At 42.3% G+C, this 25,141-nt stretch overlaps 1 protein-coding gene across 5 annotated transcripts in view; it reads right to left on the bottom strand.

Moving 5' to 3' along the window:
• The window catches only part of SLCO5A1 (solute carrier organic anion transporter family member 5A1), a 264,961-nt gene that overhangs the window by 37,143 nt on the left and 202,677 nt on the right, over positions 1-25,141 (bottom strand). For 4 of the 5 annotated variants that reach the window (XM_056522114.1, XM_056522115.1, XM_056522112.1 and 1 more), the window contains 2 exons: positions 21,636-21,859; positions 19,435-19,599 (listed from right to left, as the gene is read on the bottom strand). In XM_056522114.1, coding sequence (XP_056378089.1) covers positions 19,435-19,599; positions 21,636-21,859 — 389 coding nt within the window. The remainder of the gene's footprint in view (positions 1-19,434; positions 19,600-21,635; positions 21,860-25,141) is intronic. The other variant, XM_056522116.1, reaches the window with a different exon arrangement.

The raw sequence follows: 25,141 nt of genomic DNA, 5'->3' as shown, positions 1-25,141 counted from the left end.
TCACGCCCCCTCCCATAGACTTGCATTGAGGGGGTGGGGCGTGCAATCATGAGGGGGCGAGGCTATGAAGTCACAAACTCCCAGTGCCGGCTCTAACCATTCGGAACATTTTGTTCAAAAAGCTGAGCAGCGGAGTACCCCTTTAAGCGTCAGAAGTTAGTGTAAATAAATGGGGGCCAGCCATACCTTTGGTACCCACCTTGGGGCACTGCATCAAGGTTTCTGTTCTAAACTGGCAAATGTATTGCGCTACCTGTAATCTTATGAAGATCCGTATGCGTGGTGGCACATGTTGGTGGGATAAGTGGCTAATGTGTGTGTTTGTTTATAGGCTGCGCCGTATTATAATAATCAATAAACAAATCGGTATTCATAAACTGCATTATTGTGATATATTTTCATATTTACATAGTAAATATCTCAATATTTTCGAATCTTGGCCACAGCTTTATTCACGTGTATTTACCAAAAATTGCCCAATCACCTGAACAAGTACAGAATCTTCATTTCAGGCATTAAAAGGGTTAATTCATTTAAAAGAGATTTGAATGCCCTTCTTAATAATATCATATTGCATTCTATCTGTAGGGGAATGCTCGGGATGGGTCAGCGATCCAGGAATTTGGTAAAACGGTCAAAACTTTCCAGCAACCTGATAGAAGTTGTTCTGCCTTTTTTTTTTTTTTTAAGAATAATGTATCCCCAACCTGTGGATCCCCAGCTGTTGCAAAACTATAACTCCCATCATACCCCAACAACCTTCTGCTGCCATGTATGACAAGAGTCTTAGATCTGATACAGCTGAAGAGCCACATATTGGGCATAAACTGCAGTATATTAAATTGTACTAGATGGACATGTGTCTTTTTTAAGTGTTACAGTAGAATCATATAAAGCAATGTGGGGGGGGGGGGTTTAAAAAAAAATTGGGCCACTTTTTTTAGTTCTAGCTGCGCCACATTTGCTTAAAATGTGGCGCATACTATTAGCACCACATACTTAGATATTTAGCACATTTTTTTTGCAGGGGTGTGATTAGACTTTTTGTGCTTTTGACACCCTATTTTCAAAGGTTTTGCACAAAGAGTTGCAGTTAATGTCAAGTATACCTGGTATTAAAGGAGTATTCCAGGAAAAAATGTATTTTTATATATCAACTGGTTCCAGAAAATTAAACAGATTTGTAAATTACTTCTATTAAAAAAATCTTAATCCTTCCAATAATTATCAGCTGCTGAAGTTGAGTTGTTCTTTTCTGTCTGGCAACAGTGCTCTCTGCTGACATATCTGCTTGTCTCAGGAACTGCACAGAGTAGAAGAGGTTTGCTATGGGGATTTGCTTCTACTCTGGACAATTCCCGAGACAGGTATCATCAGAGAGGACTTAGACAGAAAAGAACAATTCAACTTCAGCAGCTCATAAGTACTGAAAGGATTAAGATTTTTTAATAGAATTATTTTACAAACCTAAGGGGAAAAAAAGAGACTGTGTGTGCAGCTCACAACCTGGGATTTTCGAGGTTAATGTGGATAAAAATCGGTCCACACCGATCAAATAATGAAAAATCAAGTATGCAAATTTAACCACACCTCAAGAATATCACCCTACTGGGTACACAATGAATAAAATATGAGACAGATGGTTTCTGAAAAAATGCTCATTTTAATAAAAAACTGAAATATCAATATAAAATAGTAGTTAAAAGACCAGAGCAATAGTAATAATAAACTGTCACTGGGCCCTAATGACAGATAGATGTTGAAGCAACTACCTAAAGAATTCTAGAATAGTCCATGGATATTGCTCCGAATTGGACTGTTAGTCCGGCAAAAAAATACAGTAGATGTTTCAAATGATGGCACAATTGTTAGAGTGGCATTAGATGGATTCGCTCACAGTTTGTATAGAATGAATGGAACAGTCTCACCTTGGCTGCTGGTTCCGCACTGCGGCGGGCCAATGGAAACAAGTTCTCTGCGATGTTCTCGGCGTGAATGCCTTGGAAGTTGGAGGGTTCCGTCAAGGAGCTCCCTCGTAAGCGGTCCGTGGTGTCAGCCGTAGGCCGTTTCATCTGCACAGAGCGATATACAAGAACTACCTTAATTACCAACAACATCTGAACTTTAGCCGGCACGGAAGTTCGCAACCCAAACCACCTGCTGCACTAACTACTGATCTCGCTCACTGAGCCTACCACAAGTCTGCTGCTTCTAGTGTGAGTCCGTTACTGACATCAGTGTTTGCTGACACCACGGACCGCTTACGAGGGAGCTCCTTGACGGAACCCTCCAACTGCCAAGGGATTCACGCCGAGAACATCGCAGAGAATACAGCACTTGTTTCCATTGGCCCGCCGCAGTGCGGAACCAGCAGCCAGGGGGAGACTGTTCCATTCATTCTATACAAACTGTGAGCGAATCCATCTAATGCCACTAACAATTGTGCCATCATTTGAAACATCTACTGTATTTTTTTGCCGGACTAACAGTCCAATTCGGAGCAATATCCATGGACTATTCTAGAATTCTTTAGGTAGTTGCTTCAACATCTATCTGTCATTAGGGCCCAGTGACAGTTTATTATTACTAATGCTCTGATCTTTTAACTACTATTTTATATTGCTATTTCTGTTTTCTATTAAAATTTGCATTTTTTCAGAAACCATCTGTCTCATATTTTACAAACCTGTTTAACTTTCTGGAGCCGGTTCATATATAAAAAAAAGTTTTTTTTCCTGGATAACCCCTTTAAATGATGTACTATTTGTGCTATTTGCCCCAAATTTTCAAAAGACCATAAACACTTAAATGAGGGATAGTTAATCTTTGAGGCGCAAAATAAAGAGCCCTAATAACACAAGTCTTTGAATATTCCCCCCATATTTTCAAAACTGCCCCTACTTTACATAGGTTATACACAGTAACATAGTTCATAAGGTTGTGTCCCTACTGAGTTGATCCAGAGGAAGGTAAGTAACCCTTATGAGACTGATGCCAACTGCCCCACATCAGAGACAAAAATTCCTTCCCGACTCCAAATATGGAATCAGAATTAATACTTGGATTAACATTTTGTCCCTATAAGTATAGTATCTATAACCTGTAATGTTGTTACTCTCCAGCAAGGAATCCATTGAGTTTACCATGACCACTTCCTCGGAGAGAGAGTTCCATAGTCTCAGAGCTCTTACAGTAAAGAAGCCCCAGCTGTTGCAAAACAACAACTTCCAGCATGCCTGGAGAGACAAAACCTTTCTTCAAGGCTATGGGCATATTTATACAAATAATGTCGGCTAGTACAAGTATTAGTGAGCTGGTCAATTTTTAATTTCCAGACAAAATTCAGACTGAGAATACGTTGCAAATCTATTATCATTCCGCTCAAGAGGAAATTCCAGTAAGAAATTGGAGCCCCATTGACTTCAATGGGATACCGCCGCAGAAGTCCGCCTCAGGAATCAGCAAGATCGATGTTCTGGCAGAATTTTGAGAGTATATTTTACAAACTGAAACTCCACCTTGAAAATAGGGAGCGAAGCGGATAACATTTGTGTACATTTGTGTACATTTGTGTACGGATAAATTCATGCAGCAGAATTTGCATCTACAATTTCTAAGAGGAATTCCGGACAGAGATTCCTCAGTGTGAATTTAGCCTTACTCATTACTCACGATCACAACTGATGCCAGAAACTTAAACAGATTTCAAATTACTTCTATTTAAAAATCTTAATCCAGTATTTGTCATCTGCTGTATACTACAAAGGAAGTTTCATTTCAGGAACTGTCCAGAGCAGGAGAGGTTTGCTATGGGGTTTTGCTCCTGCTCTGGATAGTTCCTGACATGGACAGAGGTGTCAGCAGAGAGCACTGTGGCCAGACAGAAAGGAAATTCAAAAAGAACTTCCTGTGGAGCATACAGCTGCTGGTAAGAACTGGAAGGATTAAGATTTTTAAATAAAAGTAATTTACAAATCTGTTTAACTTTCTGGCATCTGCTGATTTAACCCCTTCAGGACGGAGCCCATTTTGGCCTTAACCCCTTAAGGACCGGAGGTTTTTCCGTTTTTGCATTTTCGTTTTTTGCTCCTTGCCTTTAAAAAATCATAACTCTTTCAAATTTACACCTAAAAATCCATATGATGGCTTATTTTTTGCGCCACCAATTCTACTTTGTAATGACGTCAGTCATTTTGCCCAAAAATCTATCGTGAAGCGGGAAAAAAATCATTGTGCGACAAAATTGAAAAAAAAACGCTGTTTTGTAACTTTTGGGGGCTTCTGTTTCTACGTAGTACATTTTTCGGTAAAAATGACACCTGATATGTATTCTGTAGGTCCATACGATTAAAATGATACCCTACTTATATAGGTTTGATTTTGTCGGACTTCTGGAAAAAATCATAACTACATGCAGGAAACTTAATACGTTTAAAATTGTCATCTTCTGACCCCTATAACTTTTTTATTTTTCCGTGTATGGGGCGGTATGAGGGCTCATTTTTTGCGCCGTGATCTGAAGTTTTTAACGGTACCATTTTTGCATTGATAGGACTTATTGATCATTAGGACTTTTTATTCATTTTTAAATGATATAAAAAGTGACCAAAAATGCACTATTTTGGACTTTGGAATTTTTTTGCGCGCACGCCATTGACCGAGCGGTTTAATTAATGATATATTTTTATAATTCGGACATTTCCGCACGCGGTGATACCACATATGTTTATTTTTATTTACACTGTGTGTTTTTTTTTATTGGAAAAGGGGGTGATTCAGACTTTTAATAGGGGAGGAGTTAAATGATCTTTATTCACTTTTTTTTTACTTTTTTTTTGCAGTGTTATAGGTCCCATAGGGACCTATAACACTGCACACACTGATCATTGTTATCCCATAGGGACCTATAACACTGCACACACTGATCTTCTATGTTGATCACTGGTTTCTCATAAGAAACCAGTGATCAACGATTCTGCCGCATGACTGCTCATGCCTGGATCTCAGACACTGAGCAGTCATTCGGCGATCGGACAGCGAGGAGGCAGGAAGGGGCCCTCCCGCTGTCCTGTCAGCTGTTCGGGATGCCGCGATTAGCCGCGGCTATCCCGAACAGCCCGACTGAGCTAGCCGGGAACTTTCACTTTCACGATCGGCGCTGCGCGCTATTAGAGGCGGGTCCCGGCTTCACTATGACGCCGGGCCCGCCATGATATGACGCGGGGTTACTGTGTAACCCCGCGTTATATCAGAAGAGCAGGACCAAGGACGTACCGGTACGTCCTTGGTCCTTAAGGGGTTGAGGACCGGAGTGTTTTTTGCACATCTGACCACTGTCACTTTAAACATTAATAACTCTGGAATGCTTTTAGTTATCATTCTGATTCCGAGATAGTTTTTTCGTGACATATTCTACTTTAACATAGTGGTAAATTTTTGTCGATACTTGCATCCTTTCTTGGTGAAAAATCCGTAAATTTGATGAAAAATTTGAAAATTTTGCATTTTTCTAACTTTGAAGCTCTCTGCTTGTAAGGAAAATGGATATTACGAATACATTTTTTTTTTGTTCACATGTACAATATGTCTACTTTATGTTTGCAGCATAAAATTGACGTGTTTTTACTTTTGGAAGACACCAGAGGGCTTCAACGGTCAGCAGCAATTTTCCGATTTTTCACAAAATTTTCAAACTCAGTATTTTTCAGGGACCAGTTCAGGTTTGAAGTGGATTTGAAGGGTCTTCATATTAGAAATACCCCATAAATGACCCCATTATAAAAACTACACCCCCCAAAGTATTCAAAATGACATTCAGTCAGCGTTTTAACCCTTTAGGTGTTTCACACGAATAGCAGCAAAGTGAAGGAGAAAATTCACAATCTTCATTTTTTACACTCACATGTTCTTGTAGACCCAATTTTTGAATTTTTACAAGGGGTAAAAGGACAAAATTTTTACTTGTATTTGTAGCCCAATTTCTCTCGAGTAAGGACATACCTCATATGTCTATGTAAAGTGTTCGGCGGGCGCAGTAGAGGGCTCAGAAGGGAAGGAGCGACAAGGGGATTTTGGAGAGTACGTTTTTCTGAAATGGTTTTTGGGGGGCATGTTACCTTTAGGAAGCCCTTATGGTGCCAGAACAGCAAAAAAAAAACCCCACATGGCATACCATTTTGGAAACTAGACCCCTCGGGGAATGTAACATGGGATAAAGTGAACCTTAATACCCCACAGGTGTTTCACGACTTTTGCAAATGTAAAAAAAAATAAAAAATTTTACCTAAAATGCTTGTTTTCCCAAACATTTTTTATTTTTAAAAAGGGTAATAGCAGAAAATACCCCTAAAAATTTGAAGCCCAATTTCTCCCGATTCAGAAAACACGCCATATAGGGGTGAGAAGTGCTCTGCTGGCACACTACAGGTCTCGGAAGAGAAGGAGTCACATTTGGCTTTTTGAACGCAAATTTTTCTCTGGGGGCATGCCGCATTTAGGAAGCCCCTATGGTGCCAGGACAGCAAAAAAAAACCACATGGCATACCATTTTGGAAACTAGACCCCTCGGGGAACGTAACAAGGGGTTAAGTGAACCTTTATACCCCACAGGTGTTTCACGACTTTTGCATATGTAAAAAAAAAATTTTTTTTTTACCTAAAATGCTTGTTTTCCCAAAAATTTTACATTTTTAAAAAGGGTAAAAGCATAAAATACCCCCCAAAATTTGTAACACAATTTCTCCCGAGTACGGCGATACCCCATATGTGACCCTAAACTGTTGCCTAGAAATACGACAGGGCTCCAAAGTGAGAGCGCCATGCGCATTTGAGGCCTAAATTAGGGATTGCATAGGGGTGGACATAGGGGTATTCTACGCCAGTGATTCCCAAACAGGGTGCCTCCGGCTGTTGCAAAACTCCCAGCATGCCTGGACAGTCAACGGCTGTCCGACAATACTGGGAGTTGTTTTGCAACAGCTGGAGGCTCCGTTCTGGAAACAGTGGCGTACCAGACGTTTTTCATTTTTATTGGGGAGGGGGGCTGTGTAGGGGTATGTGTATACGTAGTGTTTTTTACTTTTTATTTTATTTTTTGTGTTAGTGTAGTGTAGTGTTTTTAGGGTACAGTCACACGGGCGGGGGTTCACAGTAGTTTCTCGCTGGCAATTTGAGCTGCAGCAGAAAGTTTGCGGCAGCTCAAATTTGCAGCCAGATACTTACTGTAATCCTCCGCCCATGTGAGTGTACCCTGTAAGTTCACATTGGGGGGGACATCCAGCTGTTGCATAACTACAACTCCCAGCATGCCCGTTGGCTGTCGGTGACTGCTGAGAGTTGCAGTTTTGCAACAACTGTAGGCACACTGGTTATGTATCACTGAGTTTGTGACCTAACTCAGTGTTTCACAACCCGTGTGCCTCCAGCTGTTGGAAAACTACAACTCCCAGCATGTACGGTGCATGGTGTACGGTGACTGCTGAGAGTTGTAGTTTGCAACAGCTGGAGGCACACCGGTCGTGAAACACTGAGTTAGGTAAAAGAAAAACTCTGAGTTTCACAACCAGTGTGCCTTCAGCTGTTGCAAAACTACAACTCTCAGCAGTCACCGACAGCCAACGGGCATGCTGGGAGTTGTAGTTATGCAACCAGCAGATGCACCACTACAACTCCCAGCATGCACTTTAGCTGTTTGTGCAAGCTGGGAGTTGTAGTTATACAACAGCTGAAGGTACACTTTTCCATAGAAAGAATGTGCCTCCAGCTGTTGCAAAACCATAAGTCCCAGCATGCCCATAAGGGAATGCTGGGAGTTGTGGTGGTCTGCCTCCTGCTGTTGCATAACTACAGCTCCCAGCATGCCCTTTTTGCATGCTGGGAGCTGTTGCTAAGCAACAGCAGGAGGCTGTCACTCACCTCCAACGATCCAGACGCTGCAGGTCAGTCCCGCCGCCGCAGCTGCTCCTGGGGCCCCGATCCCAACAGGGGCGCCGGGGATCGGGGTCCCCAGCACCAGGGGTGCACGTCCCGCACCCGCTCACGTCCTCCAGAAGAGGGGCGGAGCGGGTGCGGGAGTGACACCCGCAGCAGGCGCCCTGATTGGTCGGCCGGTAATCCGGCCGATCGTGAGGTGGCACCAGTGCCACCTCACCCCTGCAGGCTCTGGCTGTTCGGGGCCGTCAGAGACGGCCCCGAACAGCCAGTAATTCCGGGTCATCGGGTCACTGGAGACCCGATTGACCCGGAATCGCCGCAGATCGCTGGACTGAATTGTCCAGCGATCTGCGGCGATCGCCGACATGGGGGGGGGCATAATGACCCCCCTGGGCGATATGCCGGGATGCCTGCTGAACGACTTCAGCAGGCATCCGGCTCCGGTCCCCAACCGGCTAGCGGTGGGGGCCGGAATTCCCACGGGCGTATGGATACGCCCTCGGTCCTTAAGGACTCGGGATGCAGGGCGTATCTATACGCCCTATGTCCTGAAGAGGTTCAAATAAAAAAAAATTTCCACTGGAGTACCCCTTCAATGACACCGAGGCTTTAAAGGGGTACTCCACTGGAAAACATTTATTTTTTTCAAATCAACTGGTGCCAGAAAGTTAAACAGATTCGTAAATTACTTTGATTTAAAAATCTTAATCCTTCCAGTACTTATTGTAATTTCCCAATTGGTGTGGACTCTCTGTGCCACTTACCGGTTTGGCTTTGGGCCATACTTGCGAGCGGAGTCTAAGTATCTCCCTGGTCTTCACCCTTTATCCCGCTCCGGGTGCGGAAGCTGGTCTTAGCTGCAGGGAGATACCAGGTCATTACACAAGACTAGTCCCGGTGAAGTGGCAACCGGTCAAGCAGGCCAGAAGATCCTTAATGGAAAGGACCTGTGTTTGCAGGCGATCGCACAGCAGCAGAGTCAGTAGAGGCTGAACAGGCAGATGGTGTAGCAGAGCTGGAGCAGGGAATAGCAGAGCTGAGTAGCACAGATGCTGGTGGCGTTTTTAGCTCAGGCAAAGGCGTGGTCGAGCAGTCCGAGGTCTGTACCAGGAGAGTCAGGAATGTACCAGGGGTCAGGCGAGAGATGGAGTCTCAAAACAGTCAGAAGTCAGGAACACAGAATCAGCAGATTAGCAGCAGAAGCTTCGTTATGGTAAAACCACAATATTGCTCAGGCACAGAAGGCAGGGCAGAGTGCCCTTAAATAGGCAATGCTGATCAGTGATTGGAGAGGGAGTGGTATCAGTGGCGCACCCTTAAAGAGACAGGCTTCGTGCGGCCCCTACTAGGTGCACCAGAGACAGATACTGAATGAGTCCGTGCGGTAACAACATTCCTGCAGTGAGGAGGAGCTGTGCGAGCTGTTCGGCCGAGGTAGGCAGAAGTAGATGGTACACAATGGCGGGTCGCCAATCGCCGTCGTTGCACTTATCAGCTGATGTATTCTCTACAGTTCTTTTCTTTTTGAATTTCTTTTCTGTCTGACCACAATGCTCTCTGCTGACACCTCTGTCCATGTCAGGAACTGTCCGGAGCAGGATAAGTTTGCTATGGGGATTTGCTCCTATTCTGGACAGTTCCTAAAATGGACAGAGGTGTCAGCAGAGAGCACTGTGGTCAAACAGAAAGGAAATTCAAAAAGAAAAGAACTTCATGTGGAGCATACAGCAGCTGATAAGTACTGGAAGGATTAAGATTTTTAAATAGAAGTTATTTACAAATCTGTTCAACTTCCTGGCACAAGTTGATTTAAAATTTTTTTTTTCCAGTGGAGTACCCTTTTAAAGTGCCTTAATCTGAGACTAAATCTGTTATCACCCAAATTGACACAGTGAATCGTGACCATGTATTATACCCCTGCTGTTTTGTCTGCCAGCAAATACCAACTATGTTACTTGCAGGGCTCCAGACATAGTCGGCTTATAAATAGAACACCCACTATACCACGACACAAATAATACATTTGGATTATGCACGAAGATGTTTCTCAAGGGCACAGCTTCCACATCTAGCACAGGACGTATGACTGGACACATGCATAGCATTTGTTAATATTCTGCAATAAGACAGAATGTCACCTTATGCTAAAAATATTCCATTCCGAAGCTGTTTATACATAGGTTACGCTATGCGTCATCCCCCTGCTCGATATCTACTTTCTAGAAACGCTGTGCCATTTTATTTATAGCTGTAATACAAAATCCACTAAAAGCTTTCATCGTGTTTTAGTCTTTTAATGCACTGCATTTAGGGGCTTACAGTCTTTCCCTGGCAATGAAACCGCAATGTAAAATAATGACCATTGATTTATCATAACTCATTGACAAGCAGGGTACAACAGAAACGTTGTTATGTTAGGGCAGCGGTTCCCAACCGGTGTGCCTTCAGCTGTTGCAAAACTACAACTCCCAGCAAAAAGGCTGTCTGGGCAAGCCGGGAGTTGTAGTTTGCAACAGCTGGAGGCACAATGGTTGGGAAACACTGTGTTATTCAATAACCTACCTTTCTTGTGCATGTTATATTTAGGATATTTGAGCTATTAAATGGCCGTTCTTTGTCTGATTCTGTATATTAAATAGGACAGGTTAAGTGCTTCATCTACAGACTGTCAGCACGCAGCGGCTCAGCTGTCATATACGACTATGCTGGGTGGTTACTAACACTTCTCAACCATTTCCTCTAATGCAATCTCAATCTGAGCAAAACAGACGTCCAAATGCAATATAGCGACCCGGTTATTAGGCTTCTCCATTTAAAGGCGCATAAAGTGCAATTTACTTCACCGCTCAACCTACAAATATGTGGTAATTGACCCACAACCGCTTTATAATCCAGAATAATAGCACTGAGCTATCTTGTCATGGAAAAGGACGACCTGTCGGCTTATCGCTTCCTTTCTCATCTCCTCTCTGGGGGATCCATCAGTAGAGATTTGCATAATATTACTGGTTATTTGCAGGATATATGCAGTTTGTTATTAGCAGGATATATGCAGCACTACTGTGCAAATGCAATAGGCACCGACAGCTCAATATGAATATGACAATTTTATTTCCACTTTTATTTACTATTTTAGTCCTAACTATTTATACTAAGTACGGTGATGCAGGACAACTTATCGCCTATCCAAAGCATAGGGATAAGTGTCTAATCGGAGGGGAGCGATTCCGACCAATGGGACCCCCTGTGATCTCCTGCCCGGCACCCAGCTCTCCCTGTGCACGGAGTGATCTCCTCTCCTTACAAGGAGACTGTTTAATGCCACACAATCAACACTCCCCCTCCTTGTTTCTCTATGGTAGAGATTCATGGAGGGAGTGTCGGCCACTGCTAAGTGCGGGGGTCAACACAGCTCCGTTCCTACGGAGAGCCGGGTGCCATGCAGGAGACTGCGCCTTGACTTCCCCCAAGATCAGACACTTATCCCCTATCCTTTGTAGGTGGAGATGACTTCCTTTACGGCAAGGACTGAAGAATTATAAACTATCAGCAACTGGGCTACCAGTAGACAAAAGAAAGGTACTTTCCACAAATATACTGAGTTACATGCAATGGCGGATCCGAGGGGGGAAACGAAATAGTGGCAGGCCCTCCCTGCCACTATTCCAAGTGCTGAGATTTTCCGTGCAGACAAACCCCCATGCAAATATAGCCTGATGGTGCCCCCCCGAAGATCGGACTCTTGATCCACCACTCTGGTTACATGAGCCTGGTAAAGGGCATCCTGGACTACCACATGTAGTAAAGGGTACTTTACAGGTACTGACTAAAAATGTCAGCATTTACTGTGCTTTAAAGAAAACCTATTATCAGTTTTAGGCTGGGTTTACATTACATTTTGACCATACGGTCTGGGGGGAGTGAAAACCGGGAACTCCCGTATCCCAGCCGGACCCGGCCCACATCTTATTCATTTGAAAGAGCCGACCGGAGTCAATATCTGGCTAATTTTTGCCCCATATCCAGTTTTGTGACCAGACCTAAAACAGTGATATGCCGCGGTTTTAGGTTGGGTCAGAAAACCGGATGCGGGGCAAAAATGAGCCGACCAGAGTCACTATCTGACTCTGATCGGCTCATTCAAATGAATGAAATATGGGCTGGGATACGGGAGCGCCCTGTTTTCACTCCCCACAGCCGGATACGGTGACCATATAGCGAAAACATAGTGTGAACCCAGCATAATGCTGTATAAACCACGGGCAGAATAAAACACTACAGGCTTCCTTATTACAATGGTCTATGATTCTCTGCAGCATTTCAGGGGAATCATAGTTATAAAACCAGCCAGGAATGGGTCTTCTTTTGCCCAGCCTATCTGGATTGGTCGATCTCTACCTATATGTGTGTGTCAATCAAGGCTGGCAGGGCTTGGAGGAGCTGTCTTGGTCCTTTGCACTAACTGGGAGACCTGTTCCAGTCTGGTTTTATTAAATGATTCCTCTGAAATGCTGTGTAAATCTTGCACACAGGTTTCCATTATTGTAAGGTTTGACTTTAAAGTGTTTTTAATAATAATTCCAAATTAAAGGATACATGATTAAAAAAACAAAATCTTTGACATGTCAGAAGTAATGATTGGTGGGGTCCAGGTGCTATATAAAGGGGCATATATAAATAAGACTTTTATGGATCTGTACACTCTAGGCTTGCTTTTTCGTGGAGAACCAATCAGAAAAAAAGGGCAAAGCCCCTTTATTATAACGACTGGAGGAGGTCTACAGGAACCTGCTGATCAAAACTTCTGACTCTTCATTAAAATTTGTTAAAAGTCATTAGAAATAATAGATGTCCTTTAAAGCCATTTGTCAAAGCAGCTCAACTCATTGGTAGCATATCAACACAATGCTTTAGGAGATTACAGGCCTGCATTCTTCTGTGATTACTGCTTCAGAATGGAGTTGTCTGTGCTTGCATTTTTCACAATCGACAGAAGAAACCAGATGTATACATCTATAGGATAATCTGCTCACTAAGAGGACTCACAGCAGACACTGCATTATTCTTACACCAACTTATACTACAATTACATACTAATATTTTGCATAGTACATAAAATAATTTAAGTGACTGTATCATTAGAAAAATATATTGTTTATATCGTTTGTTTTTTTTTCATAAAAAAAGTATTTATTTTAAAGTTTGTTCCTGCTTATAATTTTTTGTACTTTCTATTTTCTTCCAATGAGTTTAGCTTTGCAGTGTAGACTGAGGCAGATTCAGCAGAGGGCAGGCATTTAATGACAGTTCTGTTAATCTGCTGTATAGATAAAGCAAGATAGCATCACCATACAGGGACATAGGACTGTGTGCATTTTAGCAGCACTACTTGGTCTCTAGGGTGTGGGGTGGCTATACTCCATAATTTCCTGGCTTCTACAAAGCAGGGATGTGGAAATCCTATCGCCCGACGCCCGGGACAAATAGTGCAGGTGGATTTGTCATAGATTTAGCCCTGTATCGGGTAAGCAGGGACAGACCGACTTCCCCCTTATTTTTCTTTAATGCCGGTGCACCTCACACCGACGCTTAGGGTGTATGGAGGGGGCGGCGGCCCACAGCTGACTGCAGAGCCCAAGGTCGCACGTTTGCATGACATAATTAAGCCACACCCCTTATCTCCCCTCCCGGAGGATGGAGGACGCAGCTCAGAAGACACAGCAGGGGGAGAGAAAGGACGTAGACAGCTCGGTACACAGCTCCATCCCCCGCACACAGCTCTATCCCACCCCTGTGGCGGTGGCAGGAAGGGTGGTTGTATATGTATGGTGTGAGTAGATGTGTGATGTGAGCATGTAATGTATGATTGGGGGGGCAGCGGTGGGTGAATGTATGATGTGTACATATGTATGGTGTATATGTATAGTGTATGTGTGTATGATGTCTGTCTATGTGTGATGTGTATGTAATGTATGATGTGTGTATGATGTCTGTCTGTGTGTGATGTGTATGTAATGTATAATGTGTGTATGATATCTGTATGTGTGATGTGTATATGTATGTGATGTATGATGTGGGGTGGGCAGCGGCGGGTGTATGTATGATGTGTGCATATGTATGGTGTGAGTGTATGTGTGATGTGTGTATGATGTCTGTCTATGTGTGATGTGTGTATGATGTCTGTCTATGTGTGATGTGTGTATGTAATGTATGATGGGGGAGCGGTGGGTGTATGTATGATGTATGCATATGTATGGTGTATATGTATGGTGTGAGTGTATGTGTTTTGTGTGTATGATGTCTGTCTATGTGTGATGTGTGTATGATGTCTGTATGTGTGATGTGTGTATGATGTCTGTATGTGTAAATGATGTCTGTATGTGTGATGTGTGTATGTATGTGATGTATGATATGGGGTGGGCAGCTGCAGGTGTATGTATGATGTGTGCATATGTATGGTGTATATGTATGGTGTGAGTGTATGTGTGTATGATGTTTCTGTGATGTGTGTATGTAATGTATGATGGGGGAGCGGTGGGTGTATGTAATGTATGATGGGGGCAGTAGCAGGGGTGTGAGTATGTAATGTATGATGGGGGAGCGGTGGGTGTATGTATGATGTGTGCATATGTATGGTGTGAGTGTATGGTGTGAGTGTATGTGTGATGTGTGTATGATGTCTGTCTATGTGTGCATGATGTCTGTGTGTGTGATGTGTATGTAATGTATGATGGGGGCAGTGGTGGGTGTATGTATGATGTGTGTATATGTATGGTGTGAGTGTATATGTGATGTGTGTATGATGTCTGTCTATGTGTGATGTGTGTATGATGTCTGTCTATGTGTGATGTGTGTATGTAATGTATGATGGGGGAGCGGTGGGTGTATGTATGATGTATGCATATGTATGGTGTATATGTATGGTGTGAGTGTATGTGTTATGTGTGTATGATGTCTGTCTATGTGTGATGTGTGTATGATGTCTGTATGTGTGATGTGTGTATGATGTCTGTATGTGTAAATGATGTCTGTATGTGTGATGTGTGTATGTATGTGATGTATGATATGGGGTGGGCAGCTGCGGGTGTATGTATGATGTGTGCATATGTATGGTGTATATGTATGGTGTGAGTGTATGTGTGTATGATGGGGGAGCGGTGGGTGTATGTAATGTATGATGGGGGCAGTAGCAGGGGTGTGAGTATGTAATGTATGATGGGGGAGCGGTGGGTGTATGTATGATGTGTGCATATGTATGGTGTGAGTGTATGGTGTGAGTGTATGTGTGATGTGTGTATGATGTCTGTCTATGTGTGCATGATGTCTGTGTGTGTGATGTGTATGTAATGTATGATGGGGGCAGTGGTGGGTGTATGTATGATGTGTGTATATGTATGGTGTGAGTGTATGTGTGTATGATGTATCTGTGTTGTGTGTCTGTAATGTATGATGTGGGGGGGCAGTGGCGGGGGTGTGTGTATGTATGATATGGGGGCAGTGGCTGGTGCATGTATGACATGTGTATGCATGAATGTTTTGTATAGGAGCGGACTGTCACATCGGGCATTAGGGCAGTGCCCAAGGGCCAGTGTCTCGGGGTGTGGGGGTGTGCTGCTGCCGCCGCCACTTGTGCCATCTAATTTTATTTATTTTTAGTGGTTTCTGGCCACCCGCACTAAATTGCACCCCCAGAATCCCGCCCCCTTCATACTCGCCCAAGAGCCCCACGGATGCACACAAACACCCCCGAACCAAAACTACAACTTCCAGCATGTTGCACCATAACCTGAACTGTAGAACTATAAAGTGCAACATGCTGGGAGTTGTAGTTTTGGTTCAGGTCAGCTGCAGAGCCATAGGCTGCATCAGGGCATGCTGGGTGTTGTAGTTACTAACTGCAATTCCCAGTATTCCTTGACACATCCAATGGCTCTGCAGGTGACACGGACCAAAACTACAACTTCCAGCATGTTACACAATAACCTTAACTGTACTACTATACAGTGCAACATGCTGCAACACCCACACAACCATAGGCTGCATCAGGGCATGCTGGGAGTTGTAGTTATCTAGTAACTAAATGCAACTTCCAGCATTTTCTGACACAAAATGCACCACATAAACTGGAGAAGCAGAACCCCCCCCCCCAGTAACACATAAGTCCCTATTGAGACGGAAAAATACATGCGTATACATGTGAATAAGCCCCTTTCCTAATAAAAGTTTCCAATTTTCTTTAAATAAAAATAATGTACAAAAATAAACATAAGTGGTATCGCTGCATGTGGAAATGTCCAGACTATTAAAAAATAATGTTAATTAAACCGTACGGTGAACGGTGTAAATTTAAAAAATAGTCCAGAATTGCTCATTTTTTATAAGGTGATCAAAAAGTTACATCTAGACTTTTCAGGCCTTGCCTCGGGCGTAAAAGGAGCTACAGCTCTCCGGCCGCTAATAGCCCGACATACTGCGATCACCGGGGCCGCTATTAAACCATTAGATCACCGCTGTCAAAGTTGACAGCAGTGTCTAAAGGGATCTTATATCCATCCCTGGTGGTCTAGTGGGGGGGATCGTACTATTTTGGTTGAAATTATTTTATCTACCAGGAAAAGTGGATTTTCTAGAGGGACAAGTAGATTGTGTTCCGCTTTAGTCCCTTGGACAAGTCGTTTTTTTTTTTTATTTCCACACCCCTGCAAAGTGTCTCTAAAAATGAAATTCCAATTATACTATCACTATAAAAACTCTCTGCTAAGGGCACATACAGGACAGAAGTGTGTGGCCAATACGGCTGCCTTTTAAAAAATAAATATATAATCAAGAACAAATTATTATTGTTACTTAGAAACAGACAAACAAGGGGCGCACAATTGCTAGATTGTTTGAAAGTCTCTTCACTTCCATCATTGTTGGCCGTACATTCCCCATTTATACAGGGCAATCAGCCAATGAATGAACCTGTGCTCTTTAGTTGGCTAAATGATGAGCCTATAACACAGGCTAACACTGACCTACTTGAGTGATAATGACTATGTAATGGGGCCTTAGCTGTAGTGATCAGGATGTAGTGATCATCTCTCAGCCCTCAGCTCTCCTGATAATAGGTTAATGGTATGCCCAAATTGGGGATTTTATGGGCACGTCATTGGCACACTGGGAAAAAGCTGTATGCTTCTCCTTAACTTAGGCAAAGAAGCAATTTAGTTTTTTTTGCCATTTATATATAGTTACAAAAAAATTACAATAGGTCCTTAGGTAGCTGTGGATTTATATGGAACGTTTTCTATATTGAATCTCTTTCTATTTTTGTCCATGAATTTTGTACCGGTAAATATGACTTTTTCTTGAGTATTCTAAGGCCCTGTTCACATTATGTAGAATCCGTGAAGAATTTTTTCATGGGTTCCAACGCCCATTTGATTTAAATTAATTTTGCGGTGCTCAGTTCATATGTCGTGTACTGTCACACATTTGGATTCCGGATCATTCCTGCTACATTTTTCTTGCTGAATTTCCTCCGTGTGAATGGACCCAAAATGTTCAGGTTCTTTCTGTTGTTATCCATTCTTCGGTTGTTCCTACTTCTAACACATTCTAGAATAATACTGACTACACTCTGGATTTCAAATTTCGGCACCCCTCCAAATCTCTTATTTACTGGATAACAACAAATCTATTTTCAGGCGACATAGATAGCTTCTAAACATTTACACAAAGTCTTCAGGAAAGGAAAAAGTACACAATCATGGCAGGTGGCAAAGCCACTTTCCCCAAAAATTGTTACATATAATTACTGAGCAGTATCACTGAAAAATTTTTTCTTTATCAATCTTAAGGATTTAGACATTTATTCTTCTCCAAAATCCACTCGTAATCTTTCCACAAACATACACATCAAACAGCATTTTCCCATGTACATTAGAAATCCCCATAGTGAAAAAATAATAACTTATTGCCACTTATTGTGCAGTAGCCAGAATGTGGATTAGCCCCATGGATGGGCTAAATCTTCATCCAAAACCGGAAAATCAGCCAAATTCATCCAAACCTACACGTCATAGTTCTGCTGCTGACTCCACAGTGTATTTTTCAGATGGTAAAGTAGGGAAAAAAGGAAGCAAATATGGATATATGGAGATATATATATATATATGGATAAATGTATGTTTTTTTTTTATAACAGGCAGACCCATGCCAGATACAAGTGGTGATGTTTTTTGTTTCAACAAGTTTCTACTCTGACCCCTGAGGTCGTATGTTCTACAAATTTACAACACATACAATAAAGAAGACCAAAACAGAATAACTTAGTGACATTTACAGCTGCTTTACTGATTCTGAGAGGAATGTCTTTTAATGGAGAATACTATGGATCTAAGAATCTAGTACATGAGCTAGTGAACCAGAAGTGGCTTGGAAAGACGTTTAACGTAGACACATATGGCTTAAAGTAGTTAGAATCATTTTAACAACTGACTTAAAACTTTTTTTTAAACCCTTTAAGACACTCTTCATTTTTTAAAACAATCCAGAATAGTGTAAAATATTAAAAGATGTCATACTTACCTTACCAATCACCCACTACTTGAGGTTTCAGATCTCCCTGGGTCCCCTGCTGGTGTTTGTACCTGCAACCTAAATGATCCGCCACCACATAAGGTTCCAGTGCTTCCTGGGTCCCCTGCTGGTTTCTGTACTGGCCACCTTACCGATCCACCACTGCTTAAAGGGGAACTACCGTGAAAAACTTTTTTTTTTTAAATCAACTGGTGCCAGAAAGTTAAACAGATTTGTAAATCCTTTCAGTACTTTTTAGGGGCTGTATACTACAGAGGAAAATGTTTATCTTTTTGGATTTCTCTTATGTCACGACCACAGTGCTCTCTGCTGACCTCTGCTGTTCCTTTTAGGAACTGTCCAGAGCAGGAGAAAATCCCCATAGCAAACATACGCTGCTCTGGACAGTTCCTAAAATGGACAGCAGAGGTCAGCAGAGAGCACTGTGGTCGTGACATAAGAGAAATCCAAAAAGATAAACATTTCCTCTGTAGTATACAGCCCCTAAAAAGTACTAGAAGGATTAAGATTTTTTTTAATAGAAATAATTTACAAATCTGTTGAACTTTCTGGCACCAGTTGATCAAAATAAAATACGTTTTCCACGGTAGTACCCATCTAAGGTTCCAGCACTTCCTGGGTCCCCAGAATATTTCGGTACTTCATGGTCCCAGCACAATATGAACACTTGACCACTGCAGCCAATCACTGGCCACAACAGTGACCCCCTACCGCCAGTGATTGGCTAGAATAGTCACATGATTTTAGGGGCCTTGGCACGCATCAGAACAGGAATTATAGAGAAGTATAACTTCTTTTATTATTTTACATCATTCTGAGCAAAACAAAGTAGTTCCTACCAGTCATTTCATTAAAAAAAAAAAAAAAAAAAAGCTCAGTTCCTATTGTAATTTGCATGCACCATTAGCATGATCTTACCAGTGTAGATGCTGGCACTGGAAGCTGGGATGCCAAACTGAGACTCGATGAACTTGGGAATGAAGGTAATAAAAGCGGTGACAATGGCACTCTCAGCTGTGTATGACAAACTCACAAAAAGGAATGTCATGTTGCTTAAAATTCTGACTGCTGCTCTTGGAAGGTCTAAAAATGACAAGAGATGAAGTTTATAAATAATGAATGGAAAAATAAAACAATATATGTTGGATCCCTGAAATGAAGAGCATGTAATGGGTTTCCTGCAAGAGATTTGCCACCAACAAGTTATATGTTATTTATTGTATACACTTTTGAAAGCATTTAATGTATTATTATACAAGAAAAGCATAAAACAGAATTGTTCTCACTGTAATTAATGCATTAATAATGCTAATAATAATAATGCACAATATAGTATACATTCTAAAATGTATCAAAAGGAGTAGATACACTATGAACCCTACAACTTCCTAAACTACATTTTGAGAGGTATACAAATGCATCCAGTCTTCTAGTGAAGTGGAATCTTCTTCTTGGGGTGAATAGTTATCCAGAGAATGTAAAAACCACAGGCAAAACTCAGGTGAGTGCCCAATTGTCTGTCTACAAGATCAGAGATCTGTCCACTGTGAACTCTTGGCAGAACAATATAAGGATTGTCTATTTCAAACAATCCCTTTTTGCTGGACAGATTCTCAAATAATAAATACTGTATATACTCAAGTATAAGCCGAGTTTTTCAGCATGATTTTTCGTGCTAAAAACGCCCCCTCGGCTTATACTCGAGCGAACTCTTCGCCTGTCAATCCCTTCTCAGTAGTCTTCAACCTGCGGACCTCCAGATGTTGCAAAACTACAACTCCCAACATGCCCGGACAGCCATCGGCTGTCCGGGCATGCTGGGAGTTGTAGTTTTGAAACATCTGGAGGTCCTCAGGTTGAAGACCACTGCGGCCTTCGTCATCACCCAGACCCCCCTTTAGTTTTCTACTCACCTCCCCTCGGTGGGAAGGAAGGGTGAGCTGGTCTGGGACATCTATGCTGCAGGGACCATCCGGTGGGGAGGATTAGTCGTTTCGGGCTGTCCATTTTCACCGGGAGACCCTCTTCTACGCTACGGGCCCGGCCCTGGACTAGTGACGTTGCCTTGCCTTGACGACGCACAGGGACGTCCGTGCGCTGCAGACGTCTTTGACGTCCCTGCGTATGAACGTCCCTGTGCGTCGTCGTCAAGGCAACATCACCAGTCCGGGGCTGGGCCCGGAGCAGAGAAGAGGGCCTCCCGGTGAAAATGGACAGCCCGGAATGACTAACTCTTCCCACCGGACGGACCCTGCAGCATAGATGGCCCGGACCAGCTCACCCTTCCTTCCCACCGAGGGGAGGTTAGTAGAAAACTAAAGGGGGGGGTCTGGATGATGACGAAGGAAGGGATTGACAGGCGGTGATGATAAAGGGAGGGGGGTGGATGATGACGGGGGTCTGGATGATGACAGGGGGGGATGATGACATTGTGGGGATGATGTATTTCCCACCCTAGGCTTATAGTCGAGTCAATAACTTTTTCCTGGGTTTTTGGGGTGAAATTAAGGGCCTTGGCTTATATACGGGTCAGCTTATACTCGAGTATATATGGTACATGTGTGTGCCACTGCCAGGATCCCCAATGATCAGCTCAAATTTGTAGCAGAATCGCGCGGTATGTGTTTAATGACTCCACAGCTCAGCCACAGAGAAAATCAAGCAATACACAGTGATGGACTGCAGAATATACGAGTCCTGCAGAATAAGACACATTCTTTGTGGATGTTCTTGGCTGTGGGTCATAGATCGGCATCCTAAATGGGCGACTCCCTCTATGAGTGGAGAATTGAAAAATGGTTCTCAGAAACCCTACAACTGTTTTATTGTAAAAGGAAAGGAATAGAATGGTATGGTTTCAATAAGGTCCAAATATTCCGCCTAAAAAGGAATTGCTATGAAGATGCTGACCCTTCTGTGGCTCAAAGAAATAAATGTTATAAGAATTAGCTCTAGTGGCCATGCTATAATATGACGAGAGATAATAAAATGGTTCCTCCATCTAGTCCCGTGAAAAATTTTGAAACTCTTCAGCGATAATTTTAAAGATAACCAAAGCCAATGGTCTCTTAATAATGTTATAAAAGTCACAAATATTTACATCACTAAAACTAATTTACCTCTAAAATTCTTGCCAAAGCCTATTGCTGGGCCACCACTGGTATCTACTTTTACTTTGTTACTAGATTTCTCTTTCATCACATCATCATCACTGGAGACATCATAGGAGTTACTTTTCTTTTTCTTTTTCTTCTTCTGTCGAGGGGGAAGCTTCTTTGGGAAGGAAAACATTGGGAAGATGACAAGTAACATAGCCATAGCGCACAGTAGAAACCCACTCCACCTGCAAGCACAAAAGGAGACTAGTAGAACACTGGCTTTATTTGCTTCACACATCATTTCAAAAACACAAGTTCTCCTATCTTCTATGATGCATGATGTCAACCAAAAGGTCTCACTGTCTAGAATCTAGGTTCTAAGCCAACGGCAAGTATAACCCTGGTTGTAAATGCCATCTTGCAAGATGTGAACTTGTACAGTCCTCAAGCTGCCCATTTAATAGTTTCAGCACTAAGTATGATCATAGCCTGGGCAGTACCTGGGTGTCATTTAATTGAGTGATGGGTACTTGGCATATGCATTTTCACAAACCCTAATCCAGACAGTGATGGTGAACAGGAAACATATTACTTTCCCAAAGTAGATATGTGACACAGTCTTTGCTACTAAATGTAACCAAAGGCATTTACAGGACTCTAATATATAGTATAATTGTAGATACAGTGAAAAGAACATGAAAGCATATCAGTTCTACGAAGATCCGGCTTGAAGATTACTTTACCGCTGCAGGTCAATGGACAGAGGAAGAAGGGCGCAATGATGTCCAGCCACCTAAATCTTAAGGATCATCTTTCTACTTTGTAGACCTTACTAAAATAATGGGGGCTGGTGCAATAGTGATAGGCTGGGGGAAAGGGGTAGGTGCAAAATCAGGCAGTCACGCTCAAAATGGAGAAGCAATGAGCACCATTTAGATTTCTCCTTGCAACGGAAATGCAACTGACCCTCCACTCTACCATTTTATGGGGTGTGGTCCCAGTGGGCAAACTGTCCACCGATTTTACATTTCATATCTACCCACCGGATAGGTTCTGGAATATCTTTTTAATAATTTGTGGCAAACAACACATAGCCACCTTACAGGTTACAGCATGTATCCAGCAAATGTTCACACTATTTTGTACAGACAAGTGCAACATAAACATAACATTACAGTACTTGCCCTTTCCATAGGGACGTGGGGAGATACCTTGCATTGAAATTTCAAGAATGAACATCGCGCTAAAAATTGTTGACTACATGGCCATGGCTAATAAAACATAAAATCCTTAGTTCCTGCCAGTGACTGCCGTTGCTGACTTCAATGTCAAAGTTAACAAGGTCTTCCTCCTTTCCTGTGAGGAGATGCTGGCATTACAGAAACCTAAGATGACAGGGCCTGGAGGGGCTGGATTTAAGTAGCTTTCGGTTACAGCCATATAATATTCGGCAATTCTCATGTTTGTTACTTTCTATAAAATAATATAAGTTGCTGAACGTTCTGTTCAGCATTTTATTGGTTATATCTGTTTCTGAAAAAGTGGAGTTACAACCAAAATGTCTTTACTGCAGCTCCTATGGGGAAGGGGGGCACCAATATTTACCAAAGCCCACACTGACAAATCTCCCACCACATACCTAGGAATAAATATGAGTATTTACCCCCTGAGAGCCTCCATTTTGTGCCACTTGGACAAATATAGAATGAGAAAAATATAAAATTCATAAAATGGGCAAACAGAATGTATAACAACTTCTTGGGAAGGCCAACCAAAGAACTTTTTTGGTAAGAAGTCCAACAAGATACTCATCTCTATTGTAAAAGACAAAAATGAGAGAAAGGGGGTGCTCCCTTTTTAACTACAGGTTCTGTGGGTCCCTCCACCACACCTAGGTGATTTTACTCACCTGTTGGTGCAAATTTCTGTTGAGGATTGGTGGGTAGAGGTAAAAGGAAGCTGCTGCACTCTGACTGGGACTGGACTCTTAGCAGAAAGAGCCAGTTGTATGATATGAATAACTCAAAAAGAGGCAAAAACGGTCTTATGAGGCACTGCTTTGGGATGTCACAAAACGGAGAGACTCAGGCCAGCACAGGACAAATGGTTTTTATTTGCAAAAAAGACAACGCGTTTCGGCACATACAGAGTGCCTTCCTCAGGTCCAAAACGTAAAACAGCACTCTTGAAATGCTGATGGGTGCAAGAGATGCTGGAAAGGATCCTGTGTGCTGCGGCACTGGCGTGGGTCAGACGCCCCTTAATGCGAGTTTGCTCTGTGCAGTAATGACAGATGGGTGCTGCAGCCGAGATCCCGGGGGACCCCCCCGCAATCAGACATCTTATCCCCTATCCTTTGGATAGGGGATAAGATGTCTAGGGGCGGAGTACCCCTTTAATGAGACCTATAACGTGAACAATCTAATTGCAAAATAAACTGAAATCTTTCAGGGGTCAAAAAAAAAATAATACACTATAAACTGGTTGCATAAGTTTTCAAACCCTCTTATAAGTTGGGGATGTGGCTGTGTTCAGAATTAACCAATCCCATTCAAACTCGAGTTAAATAGAAATCATCAGACGCCTGCCATCATTTAAGGGGCTTCCAAAGCATCAGAGAGATCTCAATGTTGAAACATATCAGTCAGGAGAAGGGTACAAAAGAATTTCCAGAGCACCAAATATATCCTAAAACACAGTGTAGAGCTAACAGTGGATGGATTTTTTCCCCTTTTATATGCCGCAATCAACTTTGACAGTGGAGTCTAAAGGGTTAATTCCGGGAATTGGCCCAATGTCCGGTATTATCTGTGGGTCCTGATAGCAACCAGGACCCACTGGCTATGATGCACACTGAAGCTTATTCCATTAGTTGCTAAAGGAATGTTTTAGAAAGCAAATTTAGTGTATTATGTACTGATTAAGCTTAACGCTTTTATATACACTGCATTTTATGTTCACAGTCTAACAAATAGATTTTCTATTTTATAGAACTACAACTGCAAACTACAAATGAAAAATTTTCTCCAGAAAAAAAAAAGTATTTTATTTTAATCAAGAGCATAAGCAAAATTACTTCATTTTTATTTTTGATACATTCGAACATTACTAAAATGGTTGCAAATATGCAGTACCATGTGCCAGTTGGGGGGGGGGGGTACATTATATGTTGGATGGCTGATAGATACACTTTATGCTGAATGGATGGAGGGTTTTATTACATGCTACAGAAATATATAGTCCGCTGAAGGGCTGTATTAGATGCTGGATGTCTAAAAAGACACAATCCATTATGAATGGCTGGATTTACTGCATTATCTTCTGAATAATAGAGGGATGGATGCCTGGAGGGATGCAAAATGTGCAGTAAGGGGAAAAAAAGAAAACTATAAACAGAATGACTGAAGGATGCATTATGTCCATGGCGACTGATGGTCTAAATAAAGGCTGAAATATACAAAAAGTAATTGTAGGGATGGATTATATCACCAGAATGTATAATATTATTATGTATGATGTGATGGTTA

This window comes from Hyla sarda, chromosome 5, assembly GCF_029499605.1.
Source record: "Hyla sarda isolate aHylSar1 chromosome 5, aHylSar1.hap1, whole genome shotgun sequence".
NCBI classification, from domain to species: Eukaryota; Metazoa; Chordata; class Amphibia; order Anura; family Hylidae; genus Hyla; species Hyla sarda.
This window is presented reverse-complemented; position numbering and strand designations above follow the sequence as displayed.